Source organism: Leucoraja erinacea, unplaced genomic scaffold (assembly GCF_028641065.1).
Source record: "Leucoraja erinacea ecotype New England unplaced genomic scaffold, Leri_hhj_1 Leri_558S, whole genome shotgun sequence".
Taxonomy (NCBI): Eukaryota; Metazoa; Chordata; class Chondrichthyes; order Rajiformes; family Rajidae; genus Leucoraja; species Leucoraja erinaceus.
Genome location: NW_026576463.1, coordinates 29,988 through 50,455, shown reverse-complemented (window position 1 = coordinate 50,455; position 20,468 = coordinate 29,988). Strand labels below are relative to the sequence as shown.

The following is a 20,468-nucleotide window of genomic DNA, read 5'->3' as shown; positions in this document are numbered from 1 at the left end:
AATGACTTAAGTCAGACGAACAGCGATGGGGAAGGATTTTCCCCCAGGTCCTAAGAACATTTGGCATCATGGGGAAGGGAATGTGTAACCACAGAAGACACTTCCAGCAGAGTGGGGCCCAGTCTTTGGAGATACGCCGTGGAAACTGAATGTCACCCCTTCACAGGGAGAGGAACAGGAAATAGACTGTGGCAGTTCCCACTCAGACTAAACCAGATATGGATTCAGACGGACTAAAAACTACAGTAGGGTGAACAGAAGGGGCAGGATTAGCAGATTGTAAACTTGAAACAGTGTCCACAAATGTTAAACTACTTTCCCTTCGACAGACCCAACTAGGGAATATAATTAGGTCTAAAAACAAAGAGCGAGAGGTTCTCTGCATATCAGGTAGCATCTTCGTCAGCACAAAGTGAATGGACAAGCATCATTTTGATCAGGACCCTTCTTCAGATTGAAGATGTAGATAAAAGGAATGCTGAAGAGATGAGGTGAGCCAAACCCGTGCAACTGGTAGGTAGATGGGGGCACTTTTAACCTATCCATGTCCTACAGAGATGCTGCCTGGCCCACTGAGTTACTCCAGCACTGTGAAACGTCACCTATCCATGTTCTCCAGAGATGCTGCCTGACCCGCTGAGTTACTCCAGCACTCTGTGAAACGTCGTCAACTTTATTTGTCACACAAACAAGATGTACAGGGAAATGAATGTGGCAACGCTTGCGGGATTGTGCAAAACAAAAGAATGGAACAGAACCAGTATTTACATTTTTTTTTTAAAAGGCACAACACAACAAATTAGTCCCTGGTGAGATTAGAGTTTACAGTTCTGATGGCCTGTGGGAAGAAACTCCATCTCATCCTCTCTGTTTTCACAGTGTGACAGTGTGCCTGACCGTAGCAACTGGAACTGTCCATTGCTGGGGTGGTAGGAGTCCTTCTTAAGTTGCTGGCTCTGGATCTGCACCTCCTGGTGTATAGGTCCTGCAAAGGGGAGGGAGGAATGTAGTTCCCATGGTGCGCTCGGCCGAACTCACTACTCTCTGCAGAGCCTTCCTGTCCTGGGCAGAGCTGTTCCCAAACCAGATCGAGTTGTTAGCAGACAGGATGCTTTCTACAGCCCTTTAGTAGAAGCACTGAAGGATTCTCAGAGACTCTAAATTTCCTCAGCTGCCCGAGGTGGTAAAGGCACTGCCTTGCCTTTCTCACCAATGTGGCAGCGTGTGTTGTCCATGTCAGATCTTCTGTGATGTGGACTCCCAGGTATTTAAAGCTGCTCACCCTATCCACAGTAGTCGACAATCAACTCCTTAGTTTTGGTGACATTCACTAGAGTGACGCCAGAGTGGCAGATCAGCCACCTCCTCCAGGTAGGCCCTCTCATCGTTATCAGAGATCAGGCCCACCACCAGTGTCATCAGCAAACTTGATGATGGGGTTGGAGCTGAACCTGGCCACACAGTCATGGGAGTACTGAGGACACAACCCTGTGTTCAGGGTGAGAGGTTTGGAGGTATGTCTCCCCATCTTGACCACCTGGGGCCTGCAGGTAAGAAAGTCCAGGGCCCAGGCACACAGGGGAGTGTTCAGTCCCAGCAGCTTCTCAGTAAGTCTGTGGGGACTATGGTGTTGAAAGCTGAACTGAAATCAATGAACAGAATCCTCACATTGCCCACCTTCTGGCTGTCAAGTTGAGAGAGTGGTGTGCAGAACCTGGGAGACCGCGTCATCCGTGGATCTGTTTGGAAGGTATGCAAACTGCGTCACCTATCCATGTTCTCCACAGATACTGCCTGACCTACTGAGTTACTCCAGCACTGTAAAACATAACCTATCCATGTTCTCCACAGATGCTGCCTGACCCACTGAGTTACTCCAGCACTGTCTATTTTTTTGTAAACCAGCATCTGTAGTTCCTTGATTTTCATCCCAAATCTCCACTGGTTTCAGGGCTTTTACAAACTTTGGCATTGTGCAATGGGTGCATTATAGGGAAAGGAAACTGGTCACAGATCAATAAGGAACCATTTTGCAGTAAAGAGCACAATTATGTCTAATTTGCAGACAGCACTCCCAATGTGTAGTGAATTTGTATAACAGGTCGCTCCAATTTGTGGTCAACACTCCCACCGTGTGGTGATCTGCCGTACTGCAGGCCCGTCCAATTTGTGAACACTCCCACTGTGTGGTGATCTGCCGCACTGCAGGCCCAACCAATTTGTTGTCAATACTTCCACCATGTGGTGATCTGCCGCACTGCAGGCCCGTCCAATTTGTGGTGAACTGCAGATGCTGGAAAAACCGAAGGTAGACAAAAATTCTGGAGTAACTCAGTGGGTGAGGCACCATTTATTATGGAGAGAAGGAATAGGCGACGTAACGGGGTGAGACTCTTCCTCAGACTGATATTGAGGTGGGAAAAAGAAAAGGCAGAGACATTAGGCTTGTGGGACACCTGGGAAGGGAAGGGGAAAAGGGAGAAAGCAAGGACTACCTGAAATTGAAGAATGGGAAGATGTGGCCAATGGTGGCAAAAATGTCGGAGGATTATCTGTTGTATGTAACGGCTGATAGGGTGGAAGGTGAGGACATGGGGGACTCAGTCCTTGTTATGAGTGGGGGGGGGGGGGGGGGGGGGGGGGGGGGGGTAAGAGTGGAGCTGCAGGATAAAGAAGAGACCCTGATAAGAGCTTCATCTATAGTAGAAGAGGGGAACCCCCATTTCCTAAAGAATGAGGATATCTCCGATGCCCTGGTTTGGAACACTTCATCCTGGGCACAGAGGTGGCCAGTGTAGTCCAGATAGCCTTGGGCGTCAGTGAGTTTGTAGATGTCAGTCAGTAGTCTGTTACCTGTGATAGATAATAGACATTAGACGCCAGAGTAGGCCATTCGGTTCTTCAATGTGATCATGGCTGATCATCCCCAATCAGTACCCCGTTCCTGCCTTCTCCCCATATCCCGATTCCGCTATCTTTAAGAGACCTATCTAGCTCTCTCTTGAAAGTATCCAGAGAGCCAGCCTCCACCACCCCCTGAGGCGGAGAATTCCAGACTCACAACTCTTTGTGAGAAAAAGTGTTTCCTTGTCTCCATTCTAAGTGGCTTTATCCCTTATTCTTAAACTGTGGCCCCTGGTTCTGGACTCCCCCAACATCAGGAACATGTTTCCTGCCTCTAGCGTGTCCAAGCCCATAACAATCTTATATGTTTCAATAAGATACCCTCTCATCCTTCTAAACTCCAGAGTGTACAAGCCCAGCTGCTCCATTCTTAGCATATGACAGTCCCGCCATCCCGGGAGTTAACCTTGTAAACCTATGCTGCACTCCCTCAATAGCAAGAATGTCCGTCCTCAAATTAGGGGACCAAAACTGTACACAATACTCCAGGTGTAGTCTCACTGGGGCTCTGTACAACTGCAGAAGGACCTCTTTGCTCGTTTTATAAAGGCCAACATGCCATTCGCTTTCTTCACTGCCTGCTGTACCTGCATGCTTACTTTCATAGACTGATGTACAAGGACCCCCCAGATCCAATTGTGCTTACCCTTTTCCCAACGATGCCATTTAGATAGTAATCTGCCTTCCTGTTTTGCTACCAAAGTGGATAACCTCACATTTATCCACATTAAACTTAATCTGCCGCAACTGTTTATCATATATATTAATGATTTGGAAGACGGAATTAGGAGCAACACTGGCAAGTTTGCGGATGACACAAAGCTGGGTGGCAGTCTGAACTGTGAAGAGGATGTAAGGAGGTTGCAGGGTGACCTGGACAGGTTGAGTGAGTGGGCAGATGCGTGGCAGATTCAGTATAATATAGATAAATGTGAGGCTATCCACTTTGGTGGCAAAAACAAGGGGGCAGATTATTATCTCAATTGGGTTAGGTTAGGGGGAGGTACAACGGGACATGGGTGGCATTGTACACCGGTCACTGAAAGTTGGCATGCACGTCCAGCAGGCAGTGAAGAAAGCTAATGGAATGTTGGCTTTCATAACAAGAGGATTTCAGCATAGGAGTAAAGAGGTTCTTCTGCAGTTGTATAAGGCTCTGGTAAGACCACATCTGGAGTATTGTGTTCAGTTTTGGACTCCTAATTTGAGGAAGGACATCCTTGTGATCGGTGCGTGTACGTGTGTCTGTGTACGTGTGTGTGTGTACGTGAATGAGTGTGTATACGCATACACACCCGCACCGATCGATGTTAGGCCAAGGGGGAGGCGACATGGAAATAGTCGGTTTCCCCCACACACCACCCCCCACACACAAGACACACCGAGAGACATTAAAAACACACATTAAAACAAAAAAAAAGTTGAAAAACTGAATCGCTGCTGGCAGGGCTGCCAGCTCGCAGTGCCCCCACCGAGCGGTACTGACCTCCCATTTACGAAACTGAATAAGTCACAGTCACCCAGCACAGAAACAGGCCCTTCCTTCAGCTCAACTTGCCCACACCGGCCAACATGTTTCATCTACACGTCACCCAGCATGGAAACAGGCCCTTTCTTCAGCCCAACTTGCGCACATTGGCCAACATGCCCCATCACTGAAACAGGCCTTCAGCCCAACTTCGAGGGAGCGCCGTTGCGTATGGCTGCTCTGCCTGCAGCTGGTTGTCCCTTTCACCCTTTTTTTTTGTTTTTAGTGTCTTAAAAGTTTTTATTTTGGAGGTTTTTGGGGGGGAGGGGGGGGGGAAAGGGGGAAACTGTATTTCTCGGACCCTACCTGGTCGAAGTTGCGGCTTTCCTCCGAGCCGCGTCTTCGACCCTTTCTCGCGGCCTACCAATGGGCCTGGAGCATCCTTTCCTGCCGGGACCAGCCAGATCTTCGGCTTTGGCAGCGGCACAGCGCTGAAGCAACATCACGGAGCAGGCGATGCCTTACCCAGGTCGCCGTGTGACACTCCCGACACCGGAGCTCCATCATCCGGCGAGAGGGCCTGTAACATTGTGCCGCCGCTGCAGCGACTGCGGAGGCCTAATAGGCCCAACCATGGGTGAACAAGAGGAAGAGGACTGGGCTTTGTTGCCGTTCCTCACAGTGGGAACATGTTGGGGGTTTTTATGTTAAATTCTTTAATGTTGTTTTATTTTTATTGGTTTGCTGCAGATGGCTCGGAAAACATGGCTGCTGGAGGCGAGAGTGAACGCTGGCGGGATTGGCTGCCGTTGCTCTCTTTCCGAATTGTGTATTGTTGCTGTATATGTTGTTTTTGTTTCATGCTTGAATTAATTGTAAGGTGTCCTTGAGAATCCTGAAAGAACCCATAAATAAAATGCATTATTATTATTAACTTGCCCACACCGACCAATATGCCCCATCTACACTAGTCACCCAGCACTGAAACAGGTCCTTCAGCCCAACGTATCTCTGGATAGAAGGAATGGCTGTCGAGACTGAAGAGGGTTTCGACCCAAAATGTTACCCATTCCATCCAACATATTTGTGTCCACCATAAACAGAGCCATGTCGTGATGTGCCAGCAGGCTGGAGGAGCGAGCAAAGGCCTTGACACAGAGCGGGCAGGTGAATGGGTACTGGCCGGTTTGGACTCGCCGGTGATCCAGCATGTGGTCAAGACGGGTAAAGCCCTTACCACAGGACGGGCAGGGGGAGGGACTCTCACCACTGTGGTTGAGATTTTTGATTGGAGAAAGGCTAACTTTGAGGAGATGCGAAAGGATTTAAAAGGAATAAATTGGGACATTTTGTTTTATGGGAAAGATGTGGAAGAGAAATGGAGGACATTTAAAGTTGAAATTTTAAGAGTACAGAAACTTTGTGTCCTGTTCGGTTGAAAGGAAATAGTAAAAATTGAAAAGAGCCAAAGGGTTTCTACAGCTATATTAATAGCAAAAGGATAACGAGGGGGTAAAATTGGTCCATTAGAGAGTGGACAGCTATCTGCAGAGCCAAAAGAGATGGGGAAGATATTGAACAATTTATTTTCTTCGGTATTCACCAAGGAGAAGGATATTGAATTATGTGAGTTAAGGAAAACAAGTAGAGTAGCTATGGATACTATGAGATTCAAAGAAAAAGAAGTGCTGACAATTTTGAAAAATATAAAAGTGGATAAGTCTTCAGGTCCTGACAGGATATTCCCTAGGACATTGAGGGAAGTTAGTGTAGAAATAGCAGGGGCTATGACAGAAATATTTCAAATGTCATTAGAAACAGGAATAGTGCCAGAAGATTGGCGTACTGCGTATGTTGTTCCATTGTTTAAAAAGGGTTCTAAGAGTAAACCTAGCAATTATAGACCTGTTAGTTTGACGTCAGTGGTGGGCAAATTAATGGAAAGGATACTTAGAGATAATATATATAAGCGTCTGGATAAACAGGGTCTGATTAGGAACAGTCAACATGGATTTGTGCCTGGAAGGTCATGTTTGACTATTCTTCTTGAATTTTTTGAAGAGGTTACTCGGGAAATTGATGAGGGTAAAGCAGTGGATGTTGTATATATGGACTTCAGTAAGGCCTTTGACAAGGTTCCTCATGGAAGGTTGGTTAAGAAGGTTCAATTGTTGGGTATTAATGGTGGAGTAGTAAGATGGATTCAACAGTGGCTGAATGGGAGATTCCAGAGAGTATGGGGGATGGCTGTTTGTCAGGTTGGAGGCCAGTGACTAGTGGGGTGCCACAGGGATCTGTGTTGGGTCCACTGTTGTTTGTCATGTACATCAATGATCTGGATGATGATGTGGTAAATTGGATTAGTAAGTATGCAGATGATACTAAGATAAGTGGGGTTGTGGATAATGAAGTAGATTTTCAAAGTCTACAGAGAGATTTATGCCAGTTGGAAGAGTGGGCTGAAAGATGGCAGATGGAGTTTAATGCTGATAAGTGTGAGGTGCTACATCTTGGCAGGACAAATCAAAATAGGACATACATGGTAAATGGTAGGGAATTGAAGAATGCAGTTGAACAGAGGGATCTAGGAATAACTGTGCACATTTCCCTGAAGGTGGAATCTCATGTAGATAGGGTGGTAAAGAAAGCTTTTGGTGTGCTGGCCTTTATAAATCAGAGCATTGAGTATAGAAGTTGGGATGTAATGTTAAAATTGTACAAGGCATTGGTGAGGCCAATTCTGGAGTATGGTGCACAATTTTGGTTGCCTAATTATAGGAAGGATGTCAACAAAATAGAGAGAGTACAGAGGTGATTTACTAGAATGTTGCCTGGGTTTCAGCAACTAGGTTACAGAGAAAGGTTGAACAAGTTAGGTCTTTATTCTTTGGAGCGCAGAAGGTTAAGGGGGAACTTGATAGAGGTCTTTAAAATGATGAGAGGGATAGACAGAGTTGACGTGGATAAGCTTTTCCCACTGAGAGTAGGGAAGATTCAAACAAGAGGACATGACTTGAGAATTAAGGGAAAGAAGTTTAGGGGTAACATGAGGGGGATCTTCTTTACTCAGAGAGTGGTAGCTGTGTGGAATGAGCTTCCAGTGAAGGTGGTGGAGGCAGGTTCGATTTTATCATTTAAAAATAAATTGGATAGTTATATGGACTGGAAAGGAATGGAGGGTTATGGTCTGAGTGCAGGTATATGGGACTAGGGGAGAATACGTGTTCGGCACGGACTAGAAGGGCCGAGATGGCCCATTTCCATGCTGTAATTGTTACATGGTTATATGGTATGCCACAGGCTGGACATGTGGGTGAAACCCTTGCCACACTCAGCACACACTAAGCGTCTCTCTCCGGTGGGTAGCTGCTGGTGCTCCCGCAGCCTCCGTGCTCTCTTGACACATTTGCCGCAGTGGGAGCAGCTGTTCACCGGCAGCAACCCCCATGAGCTGTCATATGCCTCACCGCAGTACGGGCAGTGTCGGGGTGGCCACTGGTGTGCACACGCTGGTGAGACAGGGCGTGGGAGGCCATGGAAAAGCGTTCTCCACACACCGGACGGGACGGTTGCCGACATGCAGCTGCTGGTGGGACAGCAGTCTGGAGGAGCTGATGAAGCCCTTGCCGCACTGGGCGCAGATGAAGGGGCGCTCCCCGGTGTGGGTATGCTGGTGCCTCAACAGGTGGCTGGAGCGGGTGAAGCCGTTGCCGCACTGGCCGCAGATGAAGGGGCGCTCGTCGGTGTGGGTGTGCTGGTGCCTCAGCAGGTGGCTGGAGCGGGTGAAGCCCTTGCCACAGTCACTGCAGGTGTAGGGGCGCTCCCCGGTGTGCAGGCGCCTGTGCACCTTCAGGTCCGTGGGCCACTTGAAGCTTTTGCCGCAGACAGAGCAGGTGAAGGGCCGCTCACAGCTGTGCACCCGCCGGTGATCCCTCAGCCCCGCCGACTGGGCAAAGCTCTTGCCGCAGGTGGAGCAACCATAGGGCTTCTCACCCGTGTGCAAACGCCGGTGGGACTTCAGGTCCTTCGCCGTCTTGAAGCGCTTGCTGCACTCGGAGCAGTCGAAGGGGCGTTCTCCCGTGTGCACCCGCCGGTGGGTCTCCAGCCGGCTCGGGTGCTGCCATGCCTTGCCACACATGTCGCACTCATAACGCTTCTCTTTGTTGTGCCCTGTTATGTGGTCCTCCATCGAAGCTCAGCCCCTCGAAGCTCAGCACGCACCCTGGCTGCCCTCAATGGCCGCTCACGTCCCCATCTCTCCATCCACAGCAACGGCTCCTAAATCCTGCAGGAGGGGAACACAGAGGGTCAACCAGCTGGCAAACAGGACATTACTAACACATGAACATTACTAGTGTTTGGGGATCATGACAGAAGCCTCCTCGTGGTGATCCCTGGAAGCGACAACGCGATACACTTTGTGACACATCGGGCTACAATTCTGTCAACATGTGGGACGACGACAGAAGCCAACAGTGAGCTCCATCGTCTAACACACGATCAAATTAGTGCTTGAAGGGGGGGGGAGGGGGAAGTGGGTGGGGGGGTCAAGGGGATGGGGGAGAAATCGCCAATTCACACCCAGCCGCAAGAGCAACAAATGCACTATCCCGTGTAGAGCAGTGAAAGATTATGTTGTAGAATGCCTGGGGTAGCACGGGAAGAACGACTACTGACGCTGACTGTGTGGAGCTTGCATGAACCCTCCACCATGCGGTGTAGAGCCGACCATGCCGTGGCAATGTGCGGCTCCGATTGGCGGAGAGCGCTGTCTGCCCGAGAGGCTGGGCAACGGATCAACCAATAGGACGCGGCCACCTGCGGCAGGAGCGGGCTCCGATTGGTCGGACACAAGGAGGGGGCGGTACCTGGTCTGTGACATCAACTCAGGAGACGCAGGACGCTGCCCGTCAGTGGGGGGAGGGGCGGGGCAGGCTCCCATTGGCTGCTGGTGCTGCGCATCAGTGAGGGGGAGGGAGGGGGCAGGACCTGCTCCCATTGACTGCTGGCACTGCCCATCAATGAGGGGAGGGGGAGGGACCTGCTCCGATTGGCCACTGGCACTGCCCATCAGTGGGGGGGGGGGGGGGGGGAGGGGGGGGGGGAAGGGAGGGAGGGGGCGGGACCCGGCCATCAGTCACGTGATGCAGACCAAAGGGACAAGGCCTGCTCTCAGCGCCGGGAGCTCAGGTGGGAACAGCCGCTGCCGCTCGACCCCCGCGTCCTTTCCCCACACCCTCCTCCCTTCCCGAAGGTGATCCTGTGGCCGGCAACCCGAGGCGTGGGGGTGAATGTTAGGTCTGGGCGCCTTCTGGTCCTCCGACTGTTGCACCCCCTGGCGGCGGGAGGCCGTGGTGCAACATCTCTGGTCCTCCGATTGTAGCGCCCCCTGGCGGTGGGTGGCCGCGGTGCAACATCTCTAGTCCTCCGACTGGAGCACCCCCTGGCAGCGGGAGGCCGTGGTGCAACGCCTCTGGTCCTCCGACTGTGGCTCCCCCCTGGGGGCGAGAGGTCGCGAAAAACCGTCTTTGTATCTCTGTCTACAGCGACCCGTCCATTGAAGGGCTTGTTACAGCACCTCTAGTCCTCCCAGTGCAGCGCCCTACTGGGAGCGGGAGGCCGCGCTGCAGCTTCTCTGGTCATCCGAGTGCAGTGCCACCCTGGCAGTGGGAGGCCATTGTGCAGCACCCCCTCGCTCACCCCCCTTTCACGCACTAGTAATGTCCTGTTTGCCAGCTTGTTGACCCTCTGTGTTACCCTTCTGCGGGGTTTAGGAGCCGTTGCTGTAGATGGAGAGACGGGGACGTGAGCGGCCATTAAGGGCGGCCAGGATGCCGGGGAGCGGCCCCCCCCCATCTGCTCGGTGTGATGGGTGAGCTTCGAGGGGCTGAGATTCGATAGAGGACCACATGGCGGGGCACTACAAGGAGAAGTGTTATGAGTGCGACTTGTGTGCCAAGGCCTGGCAGCACCTGAGCCTGTTGGAGATTCATGGGCGCACACGGGTGAGAAGCCCAATGGCTGCTCCACCTGCAGCAAGAGCTTTGCCCGGTTGTCGAGGCTGCTGTATCACCGGCAGGTGCACAGCAGTGAGCGGTCCTTCACCTGCTCCGACTGCGGCAAAGGCTACAAGTCATCCACGCACCAGAAGGTGCACAGGCGTCTGCACACTGGGGAGCGGCCTTCACCTGCAGCAACTGATTCACCCTCTGCACCAGCCTGCTGGTGCAACAGCGCCCCAACACCGGCAAGCGCCCCAACACCCGCGCCCAGTGCTGCAATGGATTCACTCGCTCAACCTATCTGCTATCCCACCAGCGGGTTCACACCAGCCACTGTCCCTTCCCCAGCCCGGTTTGTGGAGAGCATTTTGCCATGGCAGATACTCACTGGAGAGAGACCCTTTGTGTGCGCTGAATGTGGCAAGGGTTTCACCCGCAGGTCCAGCCTGTGGCAGCACCGGCGTACCCACAGCGGTGAGTGTCCCTTTCCCTGCTTGTCCTGTGGTAAGGGGTTCACCTGCATTGACCACCTGCTAGAGCACCGGTCAGTCCACACCCGCGCGCCTTTACCTGCCCGCTGTATGGCAAGGCCTTTGCCCGCCCCTCCAGCCTGCGTGGATAAGCGCTGTTCAGTTAGACACAAAATGCTGGAAGGAATGGGTAATGTATCAAGTCGAGACTCTCTTCAGTCTCCACTCAAAATGTCACCATTCCTTCTCTCCAGGAGCTGAAGTAACTCCCTGGAGTAACTCTTGCTTCTTGGTTTCCTGGTCCTCCAAAAATATTCCAAATGGAATTTAAAGAGTGAACCCACCACTACCAAACTCCAAACTCTGAACAATAACAGCCTATTGCACTTTATCTGTTTATTTATTGTGTATATATATGGTCTATTGTATATAGACACACTGAACTTTTATCTCCTGTTCTGTATTATGTTCACATATTCTGTTGTGCTGCAGCAAGCAAGAATTTCATTGTCCAATCTGAGACACATGACAATAAAACTCTCTTGACTTGACCTGGACTTAATAATAATAATAATAATAATAATTTTATTTATAGAGCACTTTAAAAACAAACATAGCTGCAACAAAGTGCTGTACATCACTAATCATTGACAAAAAAGTTAATACACACCAAAAATAACAATCAAAAGAAATAGTAGGAAAAGACATGTAAAATAAAGAAACATCAAAAACACCACAAACAGAAGCAAAGCCTCAGGCATGGTCAAAAGCCAGGGAGTACAAATGCGTTTTAACACTGGATTTGAAGATGGACAGTGAGGGGGCCTGTCTGATGTGCAGCGGCAGGGTGTTCCAGAGTGCCGGAGCAGCAACAGAGAAGGCTCTATCCCCTCTGAGCCTCCGACTAGACCTCGGTACCTCCAGGAGCAGCTGACCAGCTGACCTGAGGGACCGGGCAGGAGTGTATGGGTGGAGCAGCTCAGAGAGGTAAGGCGGGGCGAGCCCATTCAGAGATTTAAAAACAAATAACAGTAACTTAAAATGAACCCGAAAGTGCACCGGGAGCCAGTGTAGGGAGGCCAGAATTGGCGATATGTGCTCCCTCTTTCGAGTCCCTGTTAAAAGGCGAGCAGCAGCATTCTGAACCAACTGGAGACGAGCCAGTGAAGAACGAAAGCACAAAAGCCACCTTAAATTTAGTTGTATCTGGACTATTCTATGCTTTAATTGTGCGGGGGAACTCCAGGGAGCAGCCAGCATCTTCAAATAGAAGAAATTGGGTGGTGTTTTGGGTAGAGACCCTTCTTTAGATTTCCTCTTAGATTCAATACAGCATGGAAACAGGCCCTTCGGCCCAGCATGTCCACGCCGACCACCTGTACATTAGTTCTACCAAACACATTAGTGACGTAAGTCAACAGTGTTTTATTCTCTCACGTCCCTGTTATAACAATGAAATCCTTTCTTGCAGCAGCACAACAGAATATGTAAACATAATACAGGTGCACAACCTTTTATCTGAAGATCCAAATAACGAAAACCTCCGAATAGCGGACATTTTTTCGGTCCTTGAAAACGTTCACCGAGGGTGGCCCGCAGAGGTGACAGCGGAACCTCCGGTCGGTCCTCGAAGAAAGGGGAACTAAATCCCCATTCACAAAAGAGAAGGTGAGGGTATATTGTGCGGGAGGGTTAATAATTGACAATATGCTACTACCTGCCCGCCGAGTTAAAACGTTCCCACGATAGACTCACAATACACAGTGTATCGTGAGTCTTGCGTGGGAACTTTTTAACTCAGCGGGCAGGGAGCAGCAGATTGTCGCTCCCTTCAGTTTCACCCCACCTACACCCCTCTGCTTCCCGGCCATGTGTGTGACCCCTTCCCTCCCCTCTCCAGCTCCCCGCCCATTGCACCGGCGCGGGGGCTTTGCACTGTCTTCACGTCGTCGATGCCAGCATACAATGCCAGTCACCGGAGACGTCAGGACCAACGGGACACCGACCCCCAGGCCCACTGCAAGCACGGAGATCCCAGAGACCCACCGCCAGCAGCATCCCAGCCCCGTTCCAACTCCAGAAGAAAACTGCAAACTGGCCGGAGACGTCAGTACCACCAGAAGCCGCTCCCCAATGAGCCGCCACGGCGACAAGTGGCAGTTCGCCCACAGCCCGAGCTGCGCCCCCTCATCGGGACACCGACCCCCAGGCCCACTGCAAGCACGGAGATCCCAGATCAGCAACTCCAGCCCAGCCCCGCTCCAACTCCAGAGGAACACGCTCCCCGTAGGGGCAGAACCTGATGGTGTGCAAGGTACGTCTTGTTCTTGCGGTGGCGCAACTAGGGCTGTGGGCGAACTGCCACTTGTCACCGTAGCGGCCCATCGGGGAGCGGATTCCTCTGGAGTTGGAGGGGGAGGGGGAGGGGGATATTGTGCTGTTTGATCGCCCCCTGCTATCCCAGGGACAGGGAGACAGGACGTTCACCGAGGGCGGCCCGCAGAGGTGACAGCGGAACCTCCGGTCGGTCCTCAAAGAAAGGGGAACTAAATCCCCTTCATAAAAGAGAAGTGGAGGGTATATTGCCCAGGAGGGTATATCGCCTACCTGGAAGAAACTGGACATTTTTTCCAGGATGTCGTCTGCACACCAAAGCTCACCAAAGCTCACGTTTGGCGCCAAACGCACGTCGCCTCTGCTGCACACGGATATAAGAGTGTGAAAATGTCGCCTTAGGCCGCCTAAGGGCATGTAGGCCCGCTAGGGTAACATGAGTGCGAGAGGTGATTCAATGCTGCGGTAACATTTACAAATTCAGGAATTCATTCAACACACTGCATTTCATACAGACATTTATTCTGCAAGAAAAAACTACATTGAAGACTCAAATTCGCGACCGAGGAACTGCCGGAATCAAGGCGCAAACTCGCGACCTTGCGGATATGAGCCGAGCACTCTTCCACTGAGCCAGCCATTAAAATCTACGCTAAAAAATTTCCATTCCGAAGGCCGGCAAATTCCGAATTACGAAAAGTGTCTGGTACCAAGGCTTTCGGATAAAAGGTTGTGCACCTGTACTCAGTAAACAATGTTATAAATGAGAAAACAAAATGGTGTATATTTATATATGAATATATAACTATATATATATAACTATCTATATCTATATCTATATCTATATCATATCTATATCTATATCTATATATAGAGTCTGAAAAGGGTTTCTGCACACCTTTGTTGAAGGAAACATCAACACCCGGAAAAAACCCATGCAACCAAAACGAAATGGAGCAAACTCCATACAGACAGCACCCATATTCAGGATCAATTCTGGGTCCCTTGCAATTTTAGGCAGCAACTTTATGGCCAATGTACTGCCCATAGTCTTGAACTGAATTAAAACATACAGTAACTGTAAAGGGGTACATAGCTTGACTTTATAATAATAATAATACATTTTATTTTCAGGCGCCTTTCAAATCTCAAGGTCACCTTACAAAGATTAACAGAAGAGAAAAAAACATATAGTCGGAGAAAAATAAATAATGACATCATCAATACACAAATTAAAGATAGAAATCGCTCCAAAGACACAAAATCAAAAAAAAAAAAAAACACAATGTGAAGACTTAGAGATTTAAGACTGAAAATGGAGTTTCTTTTTTTTAGTAACCAAAGTTATCAACGTATAATTTTTTGTGTGTTGGAAAATAAAATATAGTGGCACAGCTGATGGACTTGCTGCCTCACATGCTAGAGATCTGTGTTCGATCCTGTCTATGTTGAATTTGCACATTCTCCCTACAAGCATGTAGGTTTCCACCCACATTGAAAAGATGCATTGGCTTTGAAGCTTAACTTGTCTCACTAAACTTGTCCCTTATGTGGAGGGAGTGGGTGAGGAAAGTAGGATAACAGAACTTGTGTGAATAGGTAGACCAAAATGCTGGAGTAACTCAGCGAGTGAGGCAGCATCTATGGAGCGAAGGAAATAGGCGATGTTTCGGGTCGAGACACTTCTTCAGACTGATGTGAGGGGGGGGGGCGGGGAAGGCATGAAGAAGAAAGGAAGAGGCGGATGCAGTGGGCTGAGGGAGAGCTGGGAAGCGAAGGAGAAAGCAGGGACTACCTGAAATTGGAGGTCAATCTTCATACCGCTAGGGTGTAGACTACCCAAGCGAAATATGATGTTTCTCCAATTTACAGTGGGCCTCACTCTGGCCATGTAGGGGGCCCAGGCCAGAAAGGCCAGATTCGGAATGGGAGGGGAGTTGAAGTGCTGAGCCTCTGGGAGATCAGGTTGGTTATTGCGAACTAAGTGGAGGTGTTGTGCGAAGCGATCGCCAAGCCTGCGCTTAGTCTCACCGAGGTTGATCATACGCTGAATAACCCAACCCCATTTTTGTTTGGAAGAGGAAAGAAAGAATAGAAATGCATTCATTGCAACGTGCAAAAAGAGACGAGATACTGTATTATAATTTTGCTGCATGTCATTGTTGTATATATCATGTCTTGATTGATGAATATGTTTAGTTTGTGACTTTATTTGAAGTAGAAATAATATGACCATAATTCCGACGTAACTGCACACTTCGTCCGAGCAATTATCGCACGTGTCATGCAAGCCGTCTTAAAAGGATTTGAGTGTAGGAGCAGGGAGGTTCTACTGCAGTTGTACAGGGTCTTGGTGAGACCACACCTGGAGTATTGCGTACAGTTTTGGTCTCCAAATCTGAGGAAGGACATTATTGCCATAGAGGGAGTGCAGAGAAGGTTCACCAGACTGATTCCTGGGATGCAGGCCTGTCTTATGAAGAAAGGCTGGATAGACTTGGTTTATACTCTCTAGAATTTAGGAGATTGAGAGGGGATCTTATAGAAACTTACAAAATTCTTAAGAGGTTAGACAGGCTAGATGCAGGAAGATTACTCCCGATGTTGGGGAGGTCCAGGACAAGAGGTCACAGCTTAAGGATAAGGGGGAAATCCTTTAAAACCGAGATGAGAAGAACTTTTTTCACACAGAGAGTGGTGAATCTCTGGAACTCTCTGCCACAGAGGGTAGTCGAGGCCAGTTCATTGGCTATATTTAAGAGGGAGTTAGATGTGGTCCTTGTGGCTAAGGGGATCAGAGGGTATGGAGAGAAGGAAGGTACGGGATACTGAGTTGGATGATCAGCCATGATATTGAATGGATCGAAGGGCCGAATGGCCTACTCCTGCACCTAATTTCTATGTTTCTATGTTTCTAAATGACCACCTAAACTGTCATTTGGCAACCTAAAAAGCTGCCAAGGTTGCCCGGCTGCCAACAGGGGAAAAGAAGTTAAGTGAGAACCCTGTTAACTTCCGATTTTCCTAACCTGACACCATTCAGATAATAGATTGCTGGAGTGCTCTAATTTTGCCTACTAATCTCCTATTTGGGACCTTATCAAAGGCTTATTGAAAACCCAGATACACTTCACCCATTGTGAAGACAGATCCAAAGCACCTGTTCAACTCATCTGCCATTTCCTTGTTCCCCATAATAAATTCACCTATTTCTGTCTTCAACGGACAGTCTTAACTAATTTTTTCCTCTTCACATACCTAAAGAAGCTTTTACTATCCTCCTTTATATTTTTGGCTAGCTTACCTTCGTACCTCATCTTTTCTTCCCATATTGCCTTTTCAGTTATCTTCTGTTGCTCTCTAAAAGTTACCCAATTCTCTGGATTCCCATTCATCTTTGCTATGTGATAGTTCTTCTCTTTTACCGACCCCACCGTCAGCCACGGTAGCCTCTTACTCCCCTTGGAATCTTTCTTCCTCTTTGGAATGAACTGATCCTGCACCTTCTGTATTATTCCCAGAAATACCTGGCATTGTTGTTCCACTGTCATCCCTGCTAGGGTCTCTTTCCAGTCAACTTTGGCCAGCTCCTCCCTCATGGCTCCGTAGTCCCCTTTGGTCAACTGTAACACTGACAACTCCGATTTACTCTTCTCCCTCTCCAATTGTAGATTAAAACATCATATTATGGTCACTACCTCCTAATGGCGCCTTAATCTCAAGTTCCTTTATCAAATCCAGTTCATTACATAACATTAAATCCAGAATTGCCTTCTCCCTGGCAAGCTCCAATACAAGCTGCTCTAAGAATCCATCTCGGAGGTACTCGACAAACTCCCTTTCTTGAGGCCCAGTACCAACCCTATTTTCCCAGTCTACCTACATGTTGAAATCTCCCATAACAACCACAGCATTACCTTTACAAAATGCAAATTTTAACTCTTGATTCAACTTGCGCCCTATAGGGGGGGTTGCACGAAATGTCACTGGGTCAGAGGCTCGACGCACGGAGCCGCTAAATCCATCTGGACGACATCCGTCACTTCCGGTATATGTTATTAATGCTAAAAATGCGTACTTTCCTACCTGTTAAAAAACGGCAAAAGTTTGAGTTTTTGCGCTGAATAAAATTGTGGTAGTCGGGGTAAGCGTGAGAGACATGTACCAAACTTTAGAATTCCACAAGTGAAGCGAAATGAAGGTATAGAGAAGCGAGAACTGAAGGGACAACAGCTACTAAAGTGCTTGATAAATATTGGCCGTGCAGATATCGGAATTAAAAATATTGGGAATTATCGCATTTGCTCACTGCATTTCATCAGGTAAGGCATTATTTGTGTTTTTTCTTGATTCCTTTGGTATCTAAAAAATCTCAGAAGTGATAAATCCGGCTCTACATTTTCCTTCAGAAGCGTTTTTATTTTGTACGTAAAAATCCACGGGAACTATGGGCGATTTAAAAAAATTACAGCCAGATCTATCACTTCTGAAACTTTTTAGATGCCAAAGGAATCAAGAAAAAAACACCTTAGTTGATGAAATGCAGTGAGCAAACGGCCAATGTTCACCAAGCTGTCTGTTGTTGTCCCTTCAGCTTTCGCTTCTATCCACCGTCATTTCTCCTCACTTTTGGAATTCTGAAGTAGGCTAAATGTCTCACACGTTTATCCCGATTTCCATAATTATTTACAGGCAAAAATTGACAATTTCAGCGGGTTTTAATGGGCCCGCTACGCTGGAAACAATGGTAAGTGCCTACCTGCAGTTCATCGCGTGTAATCCATTTGGAGTAGCGTAGCAACAGTACGGGTCATGGGTCGTGACCCGACTGCCGTGAAACCTCCCTATATCCAGGCTACTGTTTCAGGCTAATCTACCCTGTAGATTAGTTCCATTAGGGTCTTTTTACCCTTACAATTCCTTAGTTCTTTCCATACTGACTCCACATCTCCTGTTTCAATGTCACCCCTTGCAAGGGTCTGCCCTTTTGCTGGGACGTATAACCCTGAATATTCAGTTCCCAGCCCTGGCCCTCTTGCAGACATGTCTCTGTAATTCCCACAACATCATACTTGCCAATTTCTAACTGAGCCTCAAGCTCATCCACTTTATTTCTTATAATTCGTGCATTCATTACTCCTCTCACCTTTCACATCCATTCCTATTTCACTTGGCCATACTCTCCTACCCGTTCCTCAACTTTCTGCCCCGTTAATTCTGGTGAATTTATTAACTTTTCCTGTACTCGCTTTCCCTTTAACTCCATTCTTGCAACGCGTCCTCCCCCCACCAGGGGGAGCTACAGTCCGACGACCAAAGACGATTCAATTGATAAGGGTCGCTGCAGACAGAAACAAAGGCTGTGCGCCACGGCGGGACGCTACAGTCAGGGGACCAGTGGCGCTGCACCGCGGACTCCCGCCGCAAGGGGGCGTTGCAGTCGGAGGCCCAGTTGCGCTGTACCGCGGCCTACCGCCGCCAGGGGCGCGCTATACACGGAGAACCAGAGGGTGCTTCCTCACTCACATACATCTGTCTCTCCTTCCCCGCCCGCACGCCTCGGGCTCCGGCTCCTCGGGTCGCCGGCCGCAGGATCGCCGTGGGGAAGGGAGGAGGAGGAGGTGGGGAAAGGACGCGGGGCCGAGCGGCGGCGGTGACTGTTCCCACCTGAGCTCCCGTTGCTCCTTCCGTCAGCCGCCGCGACCAAAGACCTGCTATAGGATCCAAATAGGATCCTTGGCGGCGACCCCGCCTCACGTGATCAGAATCACGTCACCGACCCGCCTCACGTGATCAGAAGCACTGCCCCGGCCATCGCCGCTTATCACCGCGTCCTATTGGTCGAACTGTCGCCCCGTCCCTCGGACAGACAGCACCGTCCGCCAATCGGAGCCGTCCTCCCATCGCCACGACCCCGCCCCCGCGGCTCCTACACCACGTTGGGGGCGGGGCTGGGGGACCCATCACAGCAGCTGCAGACAAAGTGTTTAAGAGGGAACTGCAGATGCTGGAGAATCGAAGGTTACACAAAAAAGCTGGAGAAACTCAGCGGGTGCAGCAGCATCTATGGAGCGAAGGAAATAGGCAACGTTTCGGGCTTCGGCCCGAAACGTTGCCTATTTCCTTCGCTCCATAGATGCTGCTGCACCCGCTGAGTTTCTCCAGTTTAGCTGCAGACAAAGGCTCCTCTAGGATCTTTGGTCTGAAGAAGGCTCTCGCCCAGAAACGTCACCCGTTCCTCCTCCCCACTGACGCTCTTACTCCAGTAACAAAGATGGCCGACCAACCTGCATAACGCACAAGATGAGGTCACAGTAGCCGCCCAAAACAAACATGGCCGTTCACAGGTGGCCGTCCGGGACGTCACGGCTCGGCGAGGGTCCTCTCCCCTCAGTGCGCATGCGGGGCCACTATCAAAGATGGCGGCGACCAGTTTTGGGCCGGCGGTCTGCCAGGACCTGCGGTGCATGTCGGGTCGGGCCACGTCGGGGCCGGGTCGGTGTGACGGAGGAGCGAGATGAAGTTGCTCAGCAAAATGATCGAGCGGGACGACTCGGGGTGACCGTCTAACAACCCCCCCCCTCTCTTCCCCCCCTCTCTCCCCCACCTCTCTCTCCCCCACCTCTCTCTCCCCCATCTCTCTCCCCCATCTCTCTCCCCCATCTCTCTCCCCCATCTCTCTCCCCCCCTCATCTCTCTCCCTCATCTCTCTCTCCCTCATCTCTCTCCCCCCATCTCTCTCTCCCTCTCCCCATCTCTCCCCCTCTCTCCCCCTCTCTCCCCCCCCCCCCCCCCTTTCTCATTCCACCCTCACCCTGTCTTTCTGCCTTCCCATCAATTCCCATTTCCTCTCACCCCCGCCGCCCCTTCTGACCCTCTCTCCTCTCTCTGTAGACAAGTCACCCTGATGCCGGAAGAGGCAGAGGACATGTGGCACACGTACAACCTGTTGCAAGTCAACGACAGTCTCAGAGCGTCTACCATCAGGTGTGGTGGGGTTTGTGGGGGGCTTGGTGTGTGGTGTGAGAAGGAGAGCTGTGTACATGCTCTTTCCCTCCTCTCCCCCCCTCTCTTCCTCTTCCCCTCCTCCCTCCCCCAGCCTCTTCCTGCAGCTAATACGCTCTGATCCGGGCAGCATTCTGGTAAACCTCCTCTGCACCCTCTCTAAAGCCCCCGCATCCTTCCTGTGATGGGGCGAGCAGAACTGTGGGTATTACTTCAAATGCAACCTAACTAAAGTCCTATATATCTGGGAGTGGTACAGCACAGGAACAGGCCCTTTGGCGTACA

The 20,468-nt window shown here is 50.0% G+C and overlaps 2 protein-coding genes across 9 annotated transcripts; one reads left to right on the top strand and one right to left on the bottom strand.

Annotated features, from left to right (window-relative positions):
* Nucleotides 1–659: 659 nt before the first annotated feature.
* On the bottom strand, nt 660–19,590 carry LOC129694150 (zinc finger protein 239-like). 8 transcript variants are annotated; one of them, XR_008722964.1, is made up of 4 exons: nt 19,466–19,590; nt 7,840–8,657; nt 4,739–5,267; nt 660–1,739 (listed from the first exon to the last, which is right to left on the bottom strand). XR_008722964.1 is itself a non-coding variant. In XM_055630868.1 (3 exons), the coding sequence occupies exons 2-3, from the start codon at nt 8,559–8,561 to the stop codon at nt 2,850–2,852; spliced, it is 726 nt and encodes a 241-aa protein (XP_055486843.1). In that variant the 5' UTR covers nt 8,562–8,657; nt 18,846–19,001; the 3' UTR covers nt 1,747–2,849. The 8 variants fall into 8 exon arrangements, 2 of the variants coding, with proteins under 2 accessions (XP_055486843.1, XP_055486842.1); XR_008722962.1 differs by lacking the exon at nt 19,466–19,590 and adding an exon at nt 18,846–19,001; XR_008722967.1 differs by lacking the exon at nt 19,466–19,590 and adding an exon at nt 18,705–18,796.
* On the top strand, nt 9,103–11,397 carry LOC129694149 (zinc finger protein 383-like). The gene is made up of 2 exons (XM_055630865.1): nt 9,103–9,247; nt 10,315–11,397. Exons 1-2 carry the CDS (start codon nt 9,103–9,105, stop codon nt 11,103–11,105), a joined length of 936 nt encoding a protein of 311 aa, XP_055486840.1. The 3' UTR covers nt 11,106–11,397.
* Nucleotides 19,591–20,468: the final 878 nt, after the last annotated feature.